General features: G+C 37.9%; 1 protein-coding gene across 5 annotated transcripts in view; it reads left to right on the forward strand.

The window, feature by feature from the left end:
* Positions 1-20,797, forward strand: part of VPS8 (VPS8 subunit of CORVET complex) — a 282,062-nt gene that overhangs the window by 49,583 nt on the left and 211,682 nt on the right. For all 5 annotated transcript variants that reach the window (XM_024768391.1, XM_024768418.1, XM_024768398.1 and 2 more), the window contains 5 exons: positions 7,164-7,238; positions 8,348-8,383; positions 9,272-9,362; positions 9,789-9,835; positions 10,819-10,908. In XM_024768391.1, the coding sequence (XP_024624159.1) occupies positions 7,164-7,238; positions 8,348-8,383; positions 9,272-9,362; positions 9,789-9,835; positions 10,819-10,908 (339 nt within the window). The remainder of the gene's footprint in view (positions 1-7,163; positions 7,239-8,347; positions 8,384-9,271; positions 9,363-9,788; positions 9,836-10,818; positions 10,909-20,797) is intronic.

The following is a 20,797-nucleotide window of genomic DNA, read 5'->3' on the forward strand; positions in this document are numbered from 1 at the left end:
TGAGTGTGTTTGTAAGTATTCAGGAATGTAAACTAGAACAATAATTCCTGTTGTCTTCTACTTGGAAATGTGACTAATTTAATACCAAAGAATTTTAACTTTCATACTGAAATAATGAAATGAAATTGAAAGTTCATGAGAAAGAAATTGTAAAAGCAAGGTATTTTAGAAAGTTTATTATGTTGACAACAAGCCTGATAGATTTAAGGAATAAATGACTAGAGAGACAGGTAGCCTATAAGGCTTTGGAAATATTTGGGTGATTAGTAAAGGCTGGAACAGGTATGGAGGCTGTAGTCATTAAAAGGCAAAGATCACTTTGAGAGAAAGAAAGATGATTCTGGAGGAATAGGAAATAGATGAAATGTAGGAGCCTGCAGAGAAGGAAGACACAAAAGTTATGATCTTAGTATTAATTTTACTATATTTTAAGCAATGACAATAATGGCCTTTAGCAGTTTACACAGGTAGTTTACAGTTAAATTACTTTGAATTGTGATCTCATGTTTCCTAAGCCAATAATCTTTAAGCAGGAAATTTAGACTTTTTGAGTCTTCTCTGGATAATTTCTTGAAAAAAGTAGTAATGAAGGTCATATATAATGAGTGTCTACAGTATAATATCTAGCCATTACTCAAATCTCCCTGAGATATTAGAGCATAAATATATGTGAAGGGGTCTTCCATATATATTTTCAGAATTTAGAAACCAGGAAAATCCAGGAGAAGAAATGGTAATGCAGTAGAATTCACTAAAGTAAGAGTAATTATTGTCCCACACTTAGATATTTTCTTTTGTCTGAATGGTTATTAAAAATACTGATAGACTTTGAACTTGCACTTTCAGCCAAGATGGAATAATAGGGACTGGATTTACTCTCCTGTCTGGAAAAAAATCAGGAAAAAAACCCCAAAACAAAAAACAATAGTTTTCAAGATATTAGTGAACTTGAAGATAGAGCAATAGAATCTATCCAAAATGAAGTAGAGAGAAAAAATTTAAAAAACACTAGTGTTAGTGACTGCAGTGAGACAGCACCACTTAGCCTAATAAATGTGTAGTTGAAATCTCTGAAGGAGAGGAGGGAAAATAATTTAAAGAAATAATGGTCAAAAACTTTCCTAAACTATAAACACAGAATTGCAAGAAGCTCAGTGAACCCAAGCACAAGTAAAATAAACATAGATTGATCCAAATGAATTGGAAAGAGGAAAATATTAAAGCAGGCAGAGTAAAAAGACACATTAAATGCAGAGGAGCAACAAGTGTGAGAGCAGATTTCTCATCAGAAACAAACTGCAGCAGTCTCCAAAGAAGATATACAAATGGCCAATAAACAGATGACAAGATGCTCAGCATCATTAATCATTAGGGAAATGCAAATCAAAATCACAGTGAGATATCATTTCATGCCCACTAGGATGGCTATAATCAAAAACACAGACAATAACAAATGTTGATTAGGATGCAGAAATATTGGAACTCTCGTACTTTCCTTGTGGGTTATGGTGCAGCCACTGTGGAAAACATTTTGGCAGTTCCTCAAAATATTAAACATAAAGATTCCATATGACTGAGCGATTCTACTCCTAGGTAGCTACTCAAGTGAAACGAAAACATATCTCTGCATAAACACTTGTACACAAATGTTCATAGCAACGTTATTCTTAATAGCTAAAAAGTCAAAACAGTGAAAATGTCCACTAGCTGATAGATAAACAAAATGTGGCATATCTGCGTAATAGAATGCTGTTCCTCAATAAAAAAGATGAACTGTTGACACATGCTACAACATGGATGAACCTCAAAAATACTGTGTTAAGTGAAAGAAGCCATATGGAAAGACCATATACTCTTTGATTATATTTATATGAAATGTCCAGAAAAGGCAGGTTTAGAGAGCCAGACGTGGATTAGTGGGGCTGGGACCAGGAGTAGGAATGAGGGTTGACTGGAAATAGGTAAAAGGTATCTCTGTGGAGTGATGGAAATGTTCTAAAACTGGATTTTGGTGATGGTTGAACAACTGTACATTTACTGAAAATTATTGTATACTTAGTGAGTGAATTTTATGGTATGTAAATTGTACCTTAATACTGTCATTTAACAAGAGCAGTTGACTGTTTAAAACAAAAGGAATGTTTATGATATGTAGAAGTAATAGTGTGACGAAAATAGTACATAACAGCAGGGAGTGTGGGGAAGGAAGTATATTATTGTAAGGCTGTTAACATTATACATCAAATAGTACAATATTATGTAAATGTAGACTGACAGTTAAAGCTGCATATTGTAAACACTAGAGCAGTCACTGAAAAAGAAGTATACCTTTATAAGTCACTGGTAGCAACAAAATGGAATGTTAAAAAATATTAAATTCAACAAAGCATAAAAAAAGAAGAGGTAATACGAGTAGAAAACAATAAGATAATCTAAACCCAACTATATCAATAATTATAGGAAATGGAAGTAGTCTAAACATTTCAGTTAAAAGGCAAGAATTGTCAGACTGGATAAAAAAAGCAAGAACCAACTATATGCTGTCTACAAAAAGTTCATATTAAATACAAAGACACAGACAAGTTAAAAGTAAGGGGAAGGAAAAAGACATATCATGCAAACACTAATCATTAGAATGGCTATTTTAATATCAGATTAAGTAGATTTCAGAGTAGAGAATATTGTCAGAGATAAAGAGAAATTTCAAATTGATAAAAAAGTGTTAATTTGTCAAGAAGGCATAACAATCTTAAAGGTTTAAGCACCCAATAACAGACCTTCAAAATATATGAAACTAAAACTAACAGATCTAAAAGGAGAAACAGACAAGTCCACAATTACAGTTTGCAAATTTCAAAACTCCTTTATCAGTAAGTAATAGAATTAGTAGACAAAACCATCAAGGGTATAGAAGGCAAAAAAATCATTGACCAACTTGACTTAACTGACATTTATAGAATATTCCACCCAATGAAAGCAAATTACAAACTTTTTCAAGTGCACATGGAGCATCCAATAGATTGTATGCTAGGCCATAAAACAAACTACAGCAAATTGTTGAAGGAATCATCAGGGTAAATCTGGAGAAAACCCAAATATTTGGAAACTAAGTAACACTTTTATAAATAACCTATGAGTCAAAGAAGAAATCTCAAAGGAAATTAGAATATATTTTGAACTAAACGAAAGTGAAAATACAGCATATCAAACAGCTGTGGTCTCAAACAGCTCATACCGCTCAATATCAAAAAAACGAACAACCCAATCAAAAAATGGGCAGAAGATCTAAAAAGGCATTTCTCCAAAGAAGACATACAGATGGGCAATAGGCACATGAAAAGATGCTCAACATTGCTAATTATTAGAGAAATGCAAATCAAAACTACAATGAGGTGTCACCTCACACCTGTCAGAATGGCCATCATCAAAACCACTACAAATAATAAATGATGGAGAGGGTGGGAAGAAAAAGGAACCTTCCTGCACTGTTTGTGGGAATGTAAATTGGCACAGCTACAGGATGGAGGTTCCTTAAAAAACTAAAAATAGAATTACCATATGATCCAATGATCCCACTCCTGGGCATATATCTGGACAAAACTATAATTCAAAAAGATACATGCACCCTAATGTTCATAGAAGCACTATTTATAATATCCAAGACATGGAAGCAACCTAAATGTCCATCGACAGATGAATGGGTAAGGAAGATGTGGTATATACATGGAATATTACCCAGCCATAAAAAGAATGAAATAATGCAGCAACATGGATGGACCTAGAGATTATCATACTGACTGAAGTAAACCAGAGAAAGGCAGATATCATGATATCACTTGTATGTGGAATCTAAACAAATGATACAAATGAACTTATTTATAAGACAGACTCATAGACATACAAAACAAACTTAACGGTTACCAAAGGGGAAAGAGGGGGACGGATAATTAGGAGTTTGGGATTAACATATAAACACTACCATATGTAAAATAGATAATGAACAAGGACCTACTGTATAGCACAGGGAACTATACTCAATATCTTTTAATAATTTATAAGGGAAAGGAATCTGAAAAAGAATATATATATATGTATAACTGAATCACTTTGCTGTATACTTGAAACTAACGCAACATTGTAAATCAGCTGTATTTCAGAAAAAAATTGTGGTCTATAATTAAATTAATTTTGAGGGTGTGGGACTTCCCTGGTGGTGCCGTGGTTAAGAACCCTCCTGCCAATGCAGGGGACACGGGTTCCATCCCCGGTCAGGGAAAATCCCACATGCCATGGAGCAACTAAGCCTGTGCGCCCTAGAGCCCACATGCTGCAACCAGTGAAGCCTGTGCGCCTAGAGCCTGTGCTCCACAACAAGAGAAGCCACTGCAATGAGAAGCCCGTGCACCGCAACGAAGAGTAGACCCTGTTCGCTGCAAGTAGAGAAAGTCCACGCGCAGCAACGAAGACTCAACGCAGCCAAAAATAAAATAAATAAACTTAAAAAAAAGAAAAAAATTTGAGGGTAATTTGTAACGTTAAATACATTAGAAAAAAATATCTCAAATCAATTATCTAGGGTTCTAGCTAAGGAAATAGAGAAGAGCAAATAAACTTGAAGTAGATAAAAGGAAGAAATAATAAAGATGAACATATATCAGTTAAGTAGGAAATGGACAAACAATAGAGAAAATCAAAGAAAATACATTTTCTTCTTTAAAAGATAAATAAAATTGATAAACCTCCAGTGAGACTAATCCAGAAAAAGAGAAGACACAATTACTGATATCAGGAATGAGAGAGGTGCGGTTACTATGGAGTCTAAAGATATTAAAAAAATAATATGAATAACTTTATGCCAATAAATTAAACAATTTTGGATGAAATGGAAAAATTCTTTGGAAGGCACAAATTACCAAAGCTGACTCAAGAAGTGAAAATCTAAGTGGTTGTACTTCTGTATGGCTGTACATTAACTTGATTTCCTAAAAGAAAGTCCAGGCTCAGATAGCTACACTAGTGAAGTCTATTATATTCAAGGAAAAAAATATCAATTTTACACAAAAATCTTTTTAAAAATAGAGAAAAAGAGAGCACGTAATTCTTTTTATGACACCAGCTTACCTCTGATAATAAAACCGACGACTTACAATAAAGAATGTTGTAGACCAATGACCTCATGAGCAGAGAAGCAAAAATCCTTAAAATAGTAGCAGATAGAAACCAGCAATGTATAAAAAGAGTAATTATGGTCAAATGGTGTTTATCCAAGTCATGCCAGGCTGGTTTAACATTTAAAAGTCAATGTAGGGACTTCCCTGGTGGCGCAGTGGTTAAGAATCTGCCTGCCAATGCAGGGGACACGGGTTTGAGCCCTGATCCGGGAAGATCTCACGTGCCACAGAGCAGCTAAGCCCATGTGCCACAACTACTGAGCCTGGGCTCTAGAGCTTGCAAGCCACAACAACTGAGCCCATGTGCCACAACTACTGAGGCCTGTGCGCCTAGAGCCAGTGCTGCAGAATAAGAGAAGCCACCACAATGAGAAGCCCGCACACTGCAATGAAGAGTAGCCCCCATTCACCACAACTAGAGAAAGCCCGTGCACAGCAACGGAGACCCAATGCAGCCAAAAATAAATAAATAATTTATTTAAAAAAAACGTGTAATTCACTGATTTAGTTTATTGTAAAAGGAAGGTCATAATACCATCTCAAAAGATGTAGAAAAGCATTTCACAAAATTCTGTATCCCTGATAAAATTCTTGGCAAACTAGGAATAGAAGGGAACTTCTTCAGCCTGATAATAAAGAGCATCTACAAAAATCCTACCGCTAACGTCATACTTAAAGTGGTACTACCAGAAAACCAAACCAAACAACAACCAAAAAAACCCTGATTCTGATCTTCTAGAGGAAATACAGAAGCAGAGGAACATGTTAAAAGATTCCATGGGGATGCCATTAGCAAAATCCAGATAGTAGGAAACTATGGAATAAGTGTGCCAGCGTCTTCAACAAATAAACTTCAAGGAAAATAAAGGACCGTGAGAGATAGAGGCAAACTCTGTAGATTAAAAGAGACTTAAGAGATGCATCAGCCAGCTTCAGTGTGTGGCCCTTATTTGGGTCTTGATTTAAACAAATGAAATGTAGAAACAAAACAAAGAACGGAAACCTCAATAACATTTGACATTTATGAGAGAATTTGAAATCCAAACACTGATCAGATATTTGACATGGAGGAGTGATTGTTAATTTTTGAAAGCCTGTCAATGAAATTGTGTGGTTATGTTAGAAAGGATTTATTTATTGTGCATATACTGAATTTTTGTAAATGAGATGTTCAAGATCTGAGATTTACTTCAGAATTTTTACTGTGTTATAGGGGAGTCAGTGGGAATATAGATGAAACAAGATTGGTGTGAAGTGATAATTAATGAAGCTGGTTACTGGATACATTGAGTTCATTATTTTATTCTCTCTACCTTTGTATATATTTTAAAATTTTCATGATAAAAAGTTAAGAAAAATTACTAGTTATCAGTATTGACCACTTACATATTTTAGGAGATTTATAAATATTAATGTATTTAAGCCTCCCAGAAACTGCATGGTTTTCAAAGATGGAAAAATGTAATTGTCAGAAGTTTGAAACTTGTTTAAACTCTGTCACCTATTGGGTGACAAAGCCAAAATTTGCAACCAGATTAATCAGACAGTAGGTTTCGTTTCTATTTTGCTGGGCTGTGCTGACTTTCATATACTACGCTGTTTATCTTCCTGTTTCCTCTTGTGTTTTTTGTTGATATTTATTTCAAAGAACTTGGAGGTACCATTTCAATTAGCCCTGTTCTTTGCCAGAAGCAGTGACTACCTGTCATCCAGTAGTGGGCAGGTTGCAACAATTTTGCTTCAGATTTAGAAGTTGGCATGTTCTTCCCTTTACACATTACTCTGAAAAATAAAGAGACCGTATATAAGCAGAGAATTACTTTTTGCACTTTGTCCTTCATGCCACTTCCACTGACAGACTGGCACTTGACTGACATTTTTTCCCCCCACTCACTTATGGGATGAAACCATGTTGTCTCTGTAATCCACATTCTTTAAAACTTGAGACTCCTAATGCATGTAATTTTTACCTTTAAATTTTTTTTTTTTTAGGCTTTGGTTGGAGAGAAGGCTTGTTATCAATCCATCAGTAGCTATGGTGGTCAGATCTTTTATTTGGGGACAAAAGTAAGTTCTTCCACTCTGTGACTTGGTGTGCATTTGTGTCAGGTTAGTAGGGGCTGAAGGAGGTTGCTGGTAAAGAGGGCAGTGCATTACAGAATGAATACTGATTAGCAGTAATCGAAAACTTTTAGGGGTTAGATGATTTTTAATTAATTTTTTTAAGATTGCCCTTTTATTTCATTATAGGTTATTATAAGATGTTGAATATAGTTCTCTGTGCTTTACAACTAATTAATTTATTTCCTCTACTTTTAGACATACTGTATTTTTACTTTTGTTTAGGTTCTGGTTTTCTTTGTTCAGAGGGATACTTTCATAATGTTCCTTCACATTTATGTTTTCATGACCAGGAAGATACCTTATCATTAATATTTGACATGTAATTAAGATGTCCTTTAGCTTAGATCATCTTAGGGTATATTAAAACGCTTTGAGACATTTGACTTAGAATAGGAACTTTTTGTATGTCAATTTGTTCCTGTGGGGTTTTTTTTTTAAACTTAACATGGAGGGCTTCCCTGGTGGCACAGTGGTTAAGAATCCGCCTGCCAATGCAGAGGACACAGGTTTGAGCCCTGGTGCAGGAAGATCCCACATGCCGCAGAGCAACTAAGCCCATGCGCCACAACTACTGAGCCTGCGCTCTAGAGCCCATGAGCCACAGCTACTGAGCCTGCGTTCTAGAGCCTGTGCTCCGCAACAAGAGAAGCCACCACAATGAGAAGCCCACACACCGCAACGAAGAGTATCTCCTGCTCTCCATGACTAGAGGAAGCCCGTGCACAGCAACGAAGACCCAATGCAGCCACAAATAAATAAATAAATTAAAAAAAAAACTTAGCATGGAGAAACATGTTGGGAGATTGGACTTTCCTTCTTCCTTGTCCGTGGAATTAACTCCCCTTCTTGGACTGTAGACTTACTGACCTTTAAATGTTTGATTTACTCTTTAACGTGGGCCCTTGAAGACCCTTTAGTAAATACTTTTAACTGTAGTATGAAATGTTTTTACTTAAAGAGATGTAAAATGAGATGTAGGACTGAGACAAATGTGTCTCTCAAACAAATCTGTTAAAGATGATAATTTTAATTTCCATCTCTTTGTTTTCCAGTCTGTTTATGTGATGATGCTGAGGAGCTGGAGAGAGGTGAGTTCAAAGTAATTTTATATGCTAGCACTATTGAATTGAGAGCATCTTAACATTTTTTGTTCTGACTTTGCAGAAAAAGAGTATTTGGATTTGTGCTTTTTAATTTCAGAAGTGTACATCAAAACCATTGTAACTATCATATACTTGATTTGATAAAACTGACTATAACTAATGATAAGGTTTGGCTGCATATATCAGAAAATTCAAAAGACCAGTGATGTAAAAGAACTCTCTCTCATGTAAAAGCAATCTGGAGGTAGGCAGTCTGTGGCTAGTATGGCAACTCCGTGGTCTTTGGCATACTACCCTGTTGTGCCATCCTTGTGTGTGGATTCTAGTCTCAAGGTCATTTCATGTTCCAATATGACTGCTGGAGTTCCGGCTTTTAAATCCACATTCCAGGAAGGAGGAAAGAGAAGAGAAGGCTGGCTCCGGCCTTTTAAGGTGACATCCCAGAAAGGTCCAGATAGCACTTCCACTTATCATTGGCCAGAACTTAGTCACATGGCCCCAAGTGGCTACAAGGGAGTCTTAAAAATGTCCTTTAGCTGGTTTATTGCTGTCTCAAATAAACTTGGGATTTGTTACGAAAGAGGAGGGAGTGAATGGATGTTGTGATAACTAGCTGTTTCTGCTACAGTGACATTCTAGCTGTTTCCTCTTTTTATATTTAGGCCTTGTGGCTGCTTATACTAGCCTATACAGTCACTGTACTATCCAGTGCTTTAAGAAATTGTTTTTCTTGGAAATAAGATATTCACATGGTTATTGGAATAATTTTAGCTACTAAGCAGCAACTTCTGGTAAGATATTAGGTAGAATAGGAATTCTGACTGGTGATTGGTCAGACAGAGGGGTCTGTCTTCTCTCATTTATTCATTTTAGAGAGTGGATCACCTCCTGAAACAAGACTGTCTTACAGAAGCCTTGGCTCTTGCATGGTCTTTCCATGAAGGAAAAGCAAAAGCAGTAGTGGGTAAGTTAACAGAACACCGGTGTAGTAGGTGTTGTTTTTCTGGAGCAGAGAAAATGAATAATACTAATCACTTCCAGAACACTTCTGACTTAGTGTTCAAGTGTTTTATAAGCAAGATGTTATCAAACCTTACAGACTTTCAGTGAAAAAGGTTAATGACGAATACAGGATATAGAATTTTAGATGTCACTTTTAAAATTCATTTCATAAGGAAAATTTATTATTAGAACAAAAGGGAAGTACATTGATAAGCTGTCTGGTCCAATAGATGGGAGGTGTACCTGTTATGGCATATTATCCAACATTCTGATACCTAAGGATTGTTATATCTACTGTTAGCATAGGTTATCAGTAGAAGACCAGGGCAGTTTCATCCTGAAGATATGGATTAACTTTGTATTTACGCTGGATTTTGCTTCTCTGCAGGATTATCAGGGGATGCCAGTAAGAGAAAGGCTGTTGTTGCAGATCGGGTGAGTATTTTAATAGGGTCTTTACTGGGGTACAGTGCAGATTGCCTTTGGTATTTGCTAATAATCTTGGGCGTGATTAGGTAAATGACTATAGTTAAGAAGAGAGTGTATAAAGAAAACAAGTCAGATTGTAATTCCTTGGTGTTATCTTGAGTGCTTTTTAAATTCCTTCTTATCACCCTTTCTTTTTTCCCTTGCTCACTCTCATGAAAATTATAGATAGTAAAATAGCCAAAAGACAGCGGACAGTAGGAGGAGTAAAAAACCCAGGGATCTGGGTTATCTCTGAACCTAATTATAGTCCATAGAAAGTTGAGATTTGTTGGTCTTTATAAACTGATTAGTAATAATGAGAAATATTATATGTGGAAGTGTTTGTGTTGCCTGAGGGAGCAGAGAGGCCTGATGTTTATTATCATTATTAATTAGTATTAATATGGTTAATGTTAATATTTAACACTAGCTTTGTTTTCCTAGTCTAGACTTGCTTGAATTCATTTACTATAGTCATTCCTTCCCCTTTTTATTGTACAAATGCATTGGTAAAAATTAGATTCCAAATTAGTATAAACATTTAGAAAACATACACAGAAGTTGGTCAATCCTGAGACTTATAAGTGATTTTCTCAGTATCTGGTAAAAAAGTATTGGCTATCTGTGTTCTTTAGGGAAAGACATATGCAGAGGATAACTGAAGAGCTAAACTTCAACTTTTTACTTCCTGAGCAATATATATACTAATGAGGTCTGGAACCTGGAGGTATTTATTAGGAAAGATTAGCAAATTGGTACTAACCCTGAGGCTGAGAGAAATTAGGCTGGGGTTAAAAAAACTGAGAAATAAAGTCACTAAAATTTTAAATTATATTTTTAATATAATAGCAAAGCCTGATTCTGTATTATTTAAGAAGATCACATATACTAAGTATTGAAAAACTTTAGAGACATACTTTAGTTTATATACAAAGCTGTTTTCCTTACAGATGGTGGAAATCCTGTTCCATTATGCAGATCGAGCTCTAAAAAAGTGCCCAGACCAGGGAAAAATCCAAGTGATGGAGCAGCATTTTCAGGTACACCTCTGCAAGTGCTTCTAATAGACATTGCTATGAATAGGTCTAGTACTACTGCTCTGATATTTTATGAGAATGGGACTTTCATGTTTTGGTTAAACATTTTTCAGTGTTCAGAGCTTTATTACAGGGTTTGTGGAGCATTCTCAGTGATTGAATTTTGAGGTAACAGGTGTACAGACACATGGGAACAGATGAGTAAAATGTTGTGGGTTGTTAGTGCTTAGGCACTTGGTGCTGCATGGAAGGAAAGAAGGTACGTATGAGGGTACATACACCTTACACCTTGCTGATGACTAACACTTATGTTAACTAGGCTAGTTGGAGAAGAAGTGTACTACCAAGGTTTAAATTTAATTCTCCTAGGAGCACCTGTGATTCAAGATTAGATACGTTGCCAAAAAAAAATTATGATCTCTTAAATATACTGATGAACGACCTTTAGTTTCTCTTGAAACTCAGTGAAAATGGAAGTCAAGGAATGACTTAAAGACCTGCACAGTGCTTATTATGAGAGTTTCACCATTTGCAGTGATCTCAAAATATATTTGTTGCAAATCTGTGTCTTCTTTCCCATTCTGAGGGCTCCCTCCCTTCCCCCTGCCTCCTCTTTTAACAAACATTTGAGGGTCTGATACGGGGGTCAGCAAACATTTTCTGAGAAGGGCTAGATGGAAAATTTAGGCTTTGTGGGGTATATATGGACTCTGTCACATATTCCTCAGTGATTTTTTATTTGTTTGTTTTTAAACAACCCTTTAAAAATGTAAAAACCATTCTTAGCTGTGAGCCATTCAGAAACAGGCTGTGGGAGGACTTGGCCCATGGGTCAAAGGATGAAGCCTCTGGTCTAACATGTACTAAGCACTGGGCGGTAGTGTGTAAAAGGTAAGTAGTCCTTGCTATCTTAAAGTTGACAATCTAGTCAAAATAACTTTTCTTGTGTACATTAATGGAAATGTTTAAAAGAAATCTAGGGTTTTGGAGTTCTGAGGAGCAGACACAGCTCATATCTTTTTTATATCTCCATTTGCTGCTCTTAACTTTGGAAGACAAGGATAGATGTGGCAATTAACAGTTGGAGGGTATCAAAACAGGATTTGGTTTCCTGAACTGTACTCTTTAATGCTGCAGTAGTGGGCTTCTGGCAGAGTAACTTGTACTGCCTTTTGGCTAGAGGCTTATTACATTTGTCAGTAAAGAGGAGAAAGAAGCCTATATAAGATTATAAAAATAGATAACTTAGGAGAGGAAAACATATGGCAGAAAGAAGGCATTTGGGGACAAAACTGTTTGGGAACAGTACCTTGTATATATATGATTTTGTATATTAATGCAGTATTTATAGAAAAGAAAACTTAGTATTCTAACCAGAAGGTATCTGTTACCAAGAGGTGGTAAGATGGTACTCATGTAAGAACTCTGGTCATTGGAAGATGTACTTTGTTGAAAAGAAACATCCAATAGGGAATGCTAGGAGGGGCTAATGAGGGGTGTGTGTGTGCGCGTGTGCGCATGTACACATAAGATGGAAACCACCTTGCTGGGGAAGAATATGGTAGAGAGCTATAAAAGAAGAAAGGAACAAAAGTGATATTCTGATGGAGAGATATGAAAGAATCTCAGCATAAGATTGTAAAATTTACTGAGAAACAAACTGTAGTAGTAATGTGTTCTTTAACCACCTAGATATTTTTCAGAAGTTTCATTCTGCTAAAAAGAGTATCTGATAACATTTTTAATTTATTAATCATTTAGTCTCATAGGTGGTAAAGGAAACGATGGTGGGAACCATTATCCTGAATTTACTTTTTCCCAATGATTGGGAAAATAGAAGGGATAGATTATTGATAGGAAAATTATCATTTATTTTAAAGTTTGTAATAATGATGAAAAAATAACATTTGTGAATCCTGTGTTTTAGAAAGCAGATATTTTAGGGAAAAAAATATGGGCACAGTCTCATGGTTATAGGCTCCAAAATAATAATAGGTTCACAAAGAACAGGAAATTCTTAAATTCTGATGTAATAACCACAAACAATTCAAAGAGAAAGGAAATGGGGAGGAATGTTGAGAGAAGTATCTGTCTACAAAACACAGAACAGCTACCAGAGTTGGATAGAGGCAGATAACCAAAGATATTTGCCAAAAGCATCAAGAATCTATCCGACTGTCAGAAAAGAGGCGGGTCTGGTACAGATTGTGCCTACCAAAATGCTAAGGGGCATGAAGGAGGGCTTTTGGCAAAGGTTCACTGAATACGTATATTATGTGCCAAGTGCTACGTGATGGGTGTGACATATGTTCATTTTTTTTTAACATCTTTATTGGAGTATAATTGCTTTACAATTATAGTGTGTGTTAGTTTCTGCTTTACAACAAAATGAATTTTGTTTTACAACAAAATTTCTGCTTTACAACAAATTATAGTATGTGTTAGTTTCTGCTTTACAACAAAATGAATCAGTTATATATATACATATGTTCCTATATCTCTTCCCTCTTGTGTCTCCATCCCTCCCACCCTCCCTATCCCACCCCTCCAGGTGATCACAAAGCACCGAGCTGATCTCCCTGTGCTATGCGGCTGCTTCCCACTAGCTATCTACCTTACGTTTGGTAGTGTATATATGTCTATGCCTCTCTCTTGCTTTGTCACAGCTTACCCTTTCCCCTCCCCATATCCTCAAGTCCATTCTCTAGTAGGTCTGTGTCTTTATTCCTGTCTTAGCCCTAGGCTCTTCATGACGTTTTTTTCCCCTTAAATTCCATATATATGTGTTAGCATACGGTATTTGTCTCTCACTTTCTGACTTACTTCACTCTGTATGACAGACTCTAGGTCTATCCACTTCATTACAAATAGTTCAATTTCATTTCTTTTTATGGCTGAGTAATATTCCATTGTATATATGTGCCACATCTTCTTTATCCATTCATCCGATGATGGACACTTAGGTTGTTTCCGTCTCCTGGCTATTGTAAACAGAGCTGCAATGAACATTTTAGTACATGACTCTTTTTGAATTATGGTTTTCTCAGGGTATATGCCCAGTAGTGGGATTGCTGGGTCATATGGTAGTTCTATTTGTAGTTTTTTAAGGAACCTCCATACTGTTCTTCACAGTGGCTGTATCAATTTACATCATTCCCACCAACAGTGCAAGAGGGTTCCCTTTTCTCCACACCCTCTCCAGCATTTATTGTTTCTAGTTTTTTTCTTTGTTTGTTTCTAGTTTTTTGATGATGGCCATTCTGACTGGTGTGAGATGATATTTCATTGTAGTTTTGATTTGCATTTCTCTAATGATTAATGATGTTAAGCATTTTTTCATGTGTTTGTTGGCAGTCCATATGTCTTCTATGAAGAAATGTCTATTTAGGTCTTCTGCCCATTTTTGGATTGGGTTGTTTGTTTATTATTACGCTGCATGAGCTGCTCATAAATTTTGGAGATTAATCCTTTGTAAAGAAAGGAGGGAGGGAAGGAGGGAGGGAGGGAGGAAGGAACGAAGGAGGGAAGGAAGGAAAAAAAGAAAGAATGAAGATAAAGTAAAATAAAATAAAGTAAGATAAAATATAATAAAGTTATTAAAATAAAAAGTAGGTATTAAGAAAAAAAATTAAAAAAAAACGGATGGATAGAACCCTCGGACAAATGGTGGAAGCAAAGCTATACAGACAAAATCTCACACAGAAGCATGCACTTACACGCTCACAAAAAAAGAAGGGGGAAAAATCATAAATCTTGCTCTGAGTCCACCTCCTCAATTTGTGATGATTTGTTGTCTAAAGGAGGGAAGGAAGGAAAGAACGAAGATAAAGTAAAATAAAATAAAGTTATTAAAATAAAAAGTAGGTATTAAGAAAAAAAATTAAAAAAAAAACGGATGGATAGAACCCTCGGACAAATGGTGGAAGCAAAGCTATACAGACAAAATCTCACACAGAAGCATGCACATACACGCTCACAAAAAAAGAAGGGGGAAAAATCATAAATCTTGCTCTCAAAGTCCACCTCCTTAATTTGGGATGAATCGTTATGTATTCAGGTATTCCACAGATGCAGGGTACATCAAGTTGATTGTGGAGCTTTAATCCGCTGCTTCTGAGGCTGCTGGGAGAGATTTCCCTTTCTCTTCTTTGTTCGCACAGCTCCAGGGCTCAGCTTTGGATTTGGCCCCGCCTCTGCGTATAGGTCGCCTAAGGGCGTCTGTTCTTTGCTCAGACAGGAAGGGGTTAAAGGAGCCGCTGATTCGGGGGCTCTGGCTCACGCAGGCCGGGGGGACGGAGGGGCACGGAGTGCGGGGCAAGCGTGCGGCGGCAGAGGCCGACGTGACGTTGCACCAGCCTGAGGCGCGCCGTGCGTTCTTCCGGGTAAGTTGTCCCTGGATCCCGGGACCCTGGCAGTGGCGGGCTACACAGGCTCTCCGGAAGCGGGGTGTTGATAGTGACCTCTGCTTGCACACAGGCTTCTTGGTGGCAGCGGCAGCAGCCTTAGCGTCCCATGCCTGACTCTGGGGTCCGCGCTTTTAGCCGCGGCTCGCGCCGTCTCTGGAGCTCCTTTAAGCAGCGCTCTTAATCCCCTCTCCTCGCGCACCAGTCAACAAAGAGGGAAGAAGTCGTCTCTTGCCTCTTCGGCAGGTCCAGACTTTTCCCCGGACTCCCTCCCGGCCAGCCGTGACGCACTAACCCCCTTCAGGCTGTGTTGACGCCGCCAACCCCAGTCCTCTCCCTGTGCTCCGACCGAAGCCCGAGCCTCAGCTCCCAGCCCCGCCCGCCCCGGCGGGGGAGCAGACAAGCCTCTTGGGCTGGTAAGTGCCGGTCGGCACCGATCCTCTGTGCAGTAATCTCCCCGCTTTGCCCCCCGCACCCCCGCTACTGTGCTCTCCTCGCGGCTCCAAAGCTTTCCCCCTCTGCCATCCACAGTCTCCGCCCGCGAAGGAGCTTCCTAGTATGTGGAAACCTTTCCTCCTTCACAGCTCCCACCCACTGGTGCAAGTCCGTCCCTATCCTTTTGTCTCTGTTTATTCTTTTTTGCCCTACCCAGGTACGTGGGGCGGGGTGGGGGGGTTTCTTGCCTTTTGGGAGGTCTGAGGTCTTCTGGAGCGTTCAGTAGGTGTTCTGTAGGGGTTGTTTCATATGTAGATGTATTTCTGGAGTGTCCGTGGGGGGGAAGGTGATCTCCACATCTTACTCTTCCGCCATCTTCCCGGAAGCTCCTCCTTTCTGTTTAATTCTCACAACAGCACCATGAAGTAGATACTGTTTTTATCCTCATTTTATTGATGAGAAAATTTAGGCTGAGAGAGGTTAAGTGACTTCCCAAGGTAGTATTGCTGATAAAGGGTGAGGACAGAACTCCAATCCAGGTTTTTCTGACTTCAGAGCCCAGCTCTTAACTAACCATTGTACTATATTGTTATTTTCAGAGCAAGTGCAGGGAGAGGATGAGTGAGAAGGGGTGATGTTAATAGGTGATCAAGAATGATAATTATAGCAAACATCTGAAGTCTTTTTTGCTTACTGTGTGGCAGGCACTGTTACAAACCCTTCACACTTGTTAGCTCATTTAATTCCTATAACTCTGTGAGGTAGGTACTGTCATTATTCACATTTATCAATGAGACTGAGGCACAGAGAGGTTGAATTGCCTGTTCCAGGTCACATAGCTAGTGAATGATAGAGCTGGGATTAGAATCTAGGCACTTGGGCTTCAGAGTCCACATCTGGACTTCTACACTCTACTCTAGAGCAACACTTCTTGTTTTGCTTCCTTTTTCATGAGCACAGAGAATGGTCTTTAAAATGGAAAAGTCCAGGGACTTCGCCATCCAATGCAGGGTGGTCCAGTGGTTGGGACTTCACCATCCAATGCAGGGGGTTGCGGATTCGATGCCTGGTCAGGGAACTAGGATCCCGTATGCCTTGCGGCAGGAGTGCCAGGGCATAGAGCGGAGGCAGGGTTGTGACAAATTCAGTGAAGACTTTGAGGATGGTCCACATCAAAAAAGAAAGAAAGAAAATCTTAAAAAATAATAAAATGAAAAAGTCCAGATAAATATATTAAAGAAAAAAGTTGAAGCCCAGGATCTATTTCATATAGTTACATCATGATTGTTCAAATCTCAAGATGCAGTGGAATTATAACCTGGGATCCTGTTTGAATGATCTGAGCTATCATTAATAATTTGTAAGTAACTTTGGATCAGTATTCAGTTAAGACACACTCACTTAAGCATGGATGCCTAAGCAGAGGAGACACAGTTTATTTCACTCAGGAGGACTATTTGCTTTTGGAAAAGGTGATCTTCAGCCCATTAGGATGAGTGAAATACATGCACAAGTCACCATAAATCTGCAGTTTTAAGTGTTAAGTCATAAACATTTAATCATAAAACAGTCATAAAATAATTAAATAGGTTAACTCTTAAAGTGTGATTTTTTAAAAGAAGAGTGGACATAGGAAACTACCCACTTTATAACCCCAGTGTGGTTTATGAGCAATTTTTCATGAGTTCACCTAAAAACAACCTTGCTAAACTCATAAACTGCATTTTTGACAGGAATGTGAGGACACTATATTCTTCTTTTTAATTAATTATTTTTTTGGCTGCATTGGGTCTTCGTTGCTGTGCGCAGGCTTCTCATTGCAGTGGCTTCTCTTTGTTGCGGAGCAGAGGCTCTAGGTGCGCGGGCTTCAGTAGTTGTGGCACACAGGCCCAGTAATTGTGGCTCGTGGGCTGTAGGGCGCAGGCTGAGTAGTTGTGATGCATGGGCTTAGTTGCTCCGTGGCATGTGTGATCTTCCCGCACCAGGGATCGAACCCATGTCCCCTGCGTTGGCAGGCGGATTCTTAACCACTGCACCACCAGGGAAGTCCCCGGACACTATATTCAAGCAGTGCTTATTACATAACATCTTGATTTTGTTAAAGCATTTTTCTTAGTTTTCCATTATCCTCATTGCTGAAATAGATTAGTAAATAGTAAGTAGATTTGCAGATGATGAACATCCCTACCCAAAGAGTATTCTTGGTGGCTTAGTATTAATTACTTTCTAGGGATCTTTCATATCCAAGTTTTTATCATTGATTTGGATGAAGATTTATGGAGTGGCTTGTCAAATTTAGATGGCACCAAGAAATCAGGGTCCCAAATGATGTTGACAAAGTGCAGTCAAAATTGTTATGAGATGAAATTTAACAAGGGTAAATGACTTGCACTAGATTCAAATAATTAACTTGCATGCATACTGGATTGGGAAAATCTAGCTGGACAGGATTTTAGTTAACCACAAACTTAGTGTGAGCCAATTGTGTGTTAAGGCCCAGATAGAGGAAAGTGATCGTACCACTGGCCTATGTGTTGAAAATAAAAACTCTAAGATATTTTATGGACTGTTGACAGACTGACCTACATCCCACAACTGGGATGGTGGGAGGTTTTAAAAACAACAGTTAAAAAAAATACTGGGGTTGTTTAATCTGAGGAGAAAGTAAGTGGAGACACGGCTGCTCTCAGATGGTGAAGGACTGTCTTATGGAGATTTATTGTATTGCAGCAGAGGGAAGGCTAATGTAAGTGGGTAGAAATCAGGAGAAGGTCTATTTCAGTTTAAAATGACCTAGTGATGATGTAACAAGTCTTGGACTTGTGTGCCTCCTACTATTGAATGTACTGAAGTAAAGGGATGGTGACCAACTAATCAGGAGTGTTTTTTAAAAGACTTTGTTTTGCTGGGTGGGAAGGTCTGAGAATTCTGTATCATTATGGAGAAACTCTCATTGGAAACAGGTAACCTCTAATCCAATTAGTTCAAATTCCTAAGACTAGTTTCTATCTCAGGCAAAATACTGAGCATTTGCATTTTACCAGTAGGTGGCACTAATGCCTGCTGTCTCAGTTTTAATCTTTACCTTTGAGAAGGAGTCTCACCTTTTCCTTAGAGTCAGAATATATAATGCCATTCAGTATTTCTGCTTTCCTCCAAAGATCAATCAATATTTTGCCCTGTCTTAACTACAGAAGATAACTTTTGGATCTCATGATGTTTTTGACAGGCTGTGGCTTTTATTTATCTAAACAAGATTTGAACCTATAATTATAATTTATTTGTACACTAGCTAGTAAGATTAAAAGGAATTAAAGTGTTCTCTACCTCATACATCTTGAACCTTGCCTTTTCTTTGGGCTGTCTTTCCTATCCCCAAAACAAAGTCAAACAGCAAACAAATCCCTTCTTTGCCCCACGCCATCTCCCATAGTCTTAGGTCTCTTGTTTGTACAATCTTAACAGAGCCACACATCTTATGCGCTGTCTCCATCTCCTTACCTCCCTCTCATTCCGTGTCTGTGAATTCTGTGGGCCCTTTTATTCCTCATCTTATTGGTCCTCAGTAGTATTCAACACAGTTAACGACTCTGGAAACAGTCTGTCCCTTTGGCTTCTCTGTTATCCGAGTTCCCTGCTAACAGTGTTCTCAAACTCTAAAGTTGCCCAATGAACTGTGGAAGCATTTTCATGTATTTTGGGTTATTTTATCTTGCTACATTTATCTGAAACAAAGTAGAGGTATAATAAATAAACCGGAGGCATTTAAAAAATATCAATCAGGCCAAAAAGATTTGAAAAAATAATGTAATTTTAAAATATCTTCAGAGTTAAGCCTTACATTGTTACCAAGCTCTCTTTCCAGGTTCATTTTACATTTCCATGACAGAGAGAACATTCAAGGCCATTGTTACAGCAGCTGTTGGCATATATTTTTGTATTAAGAGTTCATGCCAAAGAATGGACAGAGACTAAAAGCTGAATGTAGGGTGAGGCTGTAGAGCTTTCCTTGTCTAACTCATGCTTCCCTGAGATGCTTTGAAGAAAGAAAAACAGTGTTGGTGTCCAGCATACTGCTTTATCCCTGAGGCTTGTTTAAAAATGTTGGTTCTGGGGAGTCAGATTTTTCCTAGAAGATTATTTTGTTATCATCATACCTGAAAAGAAAAAAAAAGGAAAAATGCATATACATACATCCACATACAGAGAGCTATCTATATCTGTATAGCTGCTCACGGTGTTTTGTTTGTGTACTAATACTACAATGCCAGCTGCTTAGCTCTGAGAGCCCACAGGGATCGATTGATCTATCTGTCTGTCTTTCTGAGGGGTGTGTGTGTATGTGTGTGTGTTCAGGTATGTTTATCTACTTTGCTGTACATGTACATTCTAGGCTTTGTTAGGATTTTGAATCATTATCAAACAATGTGGTTTTCATTGCCTGATTGATTTTTAGAATATAAATTATGTGAATTATATTGCTCCAGAAAGCAAAGGAATCTACATCTGCTATCTCATTTCTTTTCACATCATCCCTATGAAATAGGGAAAGGCAGAGATTATGTCTTCAGTTGGCAGATGGTAAGACAGTCACAATGCAATAAAATGATCTATTCAGTCACTCAGACAATTGACACGCTTACATATTTAGGTTTTCTGTTAGCTCAGAGTTTTATTCACATATCCACATTGTCTTCTTTAATTAATCTTAAATGTACACAGATACCTAACAAGAGAAACAATCTTCTTTGGTCACTTGTAGGGCTGTGCATTGAGGAAAAGATTAGAGAAATATTTACTTTTTTGGATTCTGGAGACCAAAAATTCATCCATTTCTCAGGGGTGGCCTTGTAAGCTTTTGAGACTGAGAGGAATCTTCTTAAAGCAGATGTTGCTTACTGTGTCTGTGTTGAAAGACAGTCAGATAAGCAAGCAGCACACAGTATAGGCTGAACTTAAAGGCAGGAGGGCTAGGCCCTTGATATTGTAGTATCCCATAGGTTGGCATATGTAGACCAGGTCTGGCTGGATGGACTGAGGGTTTTGCTTCAATA

The sequence above is a fragment of the Neophocaena asiaeorientalis genome, unplaced genomic scaffold (assembly GCF_003031525.2).
Source record: "Neophocaena asiaeorientalis asiaeorientalis breed wild unplaced genomic scaffold, Neophocaena_asiaeorientalis_V1.1 scaffold225, whole genome shotgun sequence".
NCBI classification, from domain to species: Eukaryota; Metazoa; Chordata; class Mammalia; order Artiodactyla; family Phocoenidae; genus Neophocaena; species Neophocaena asiaeorientalis.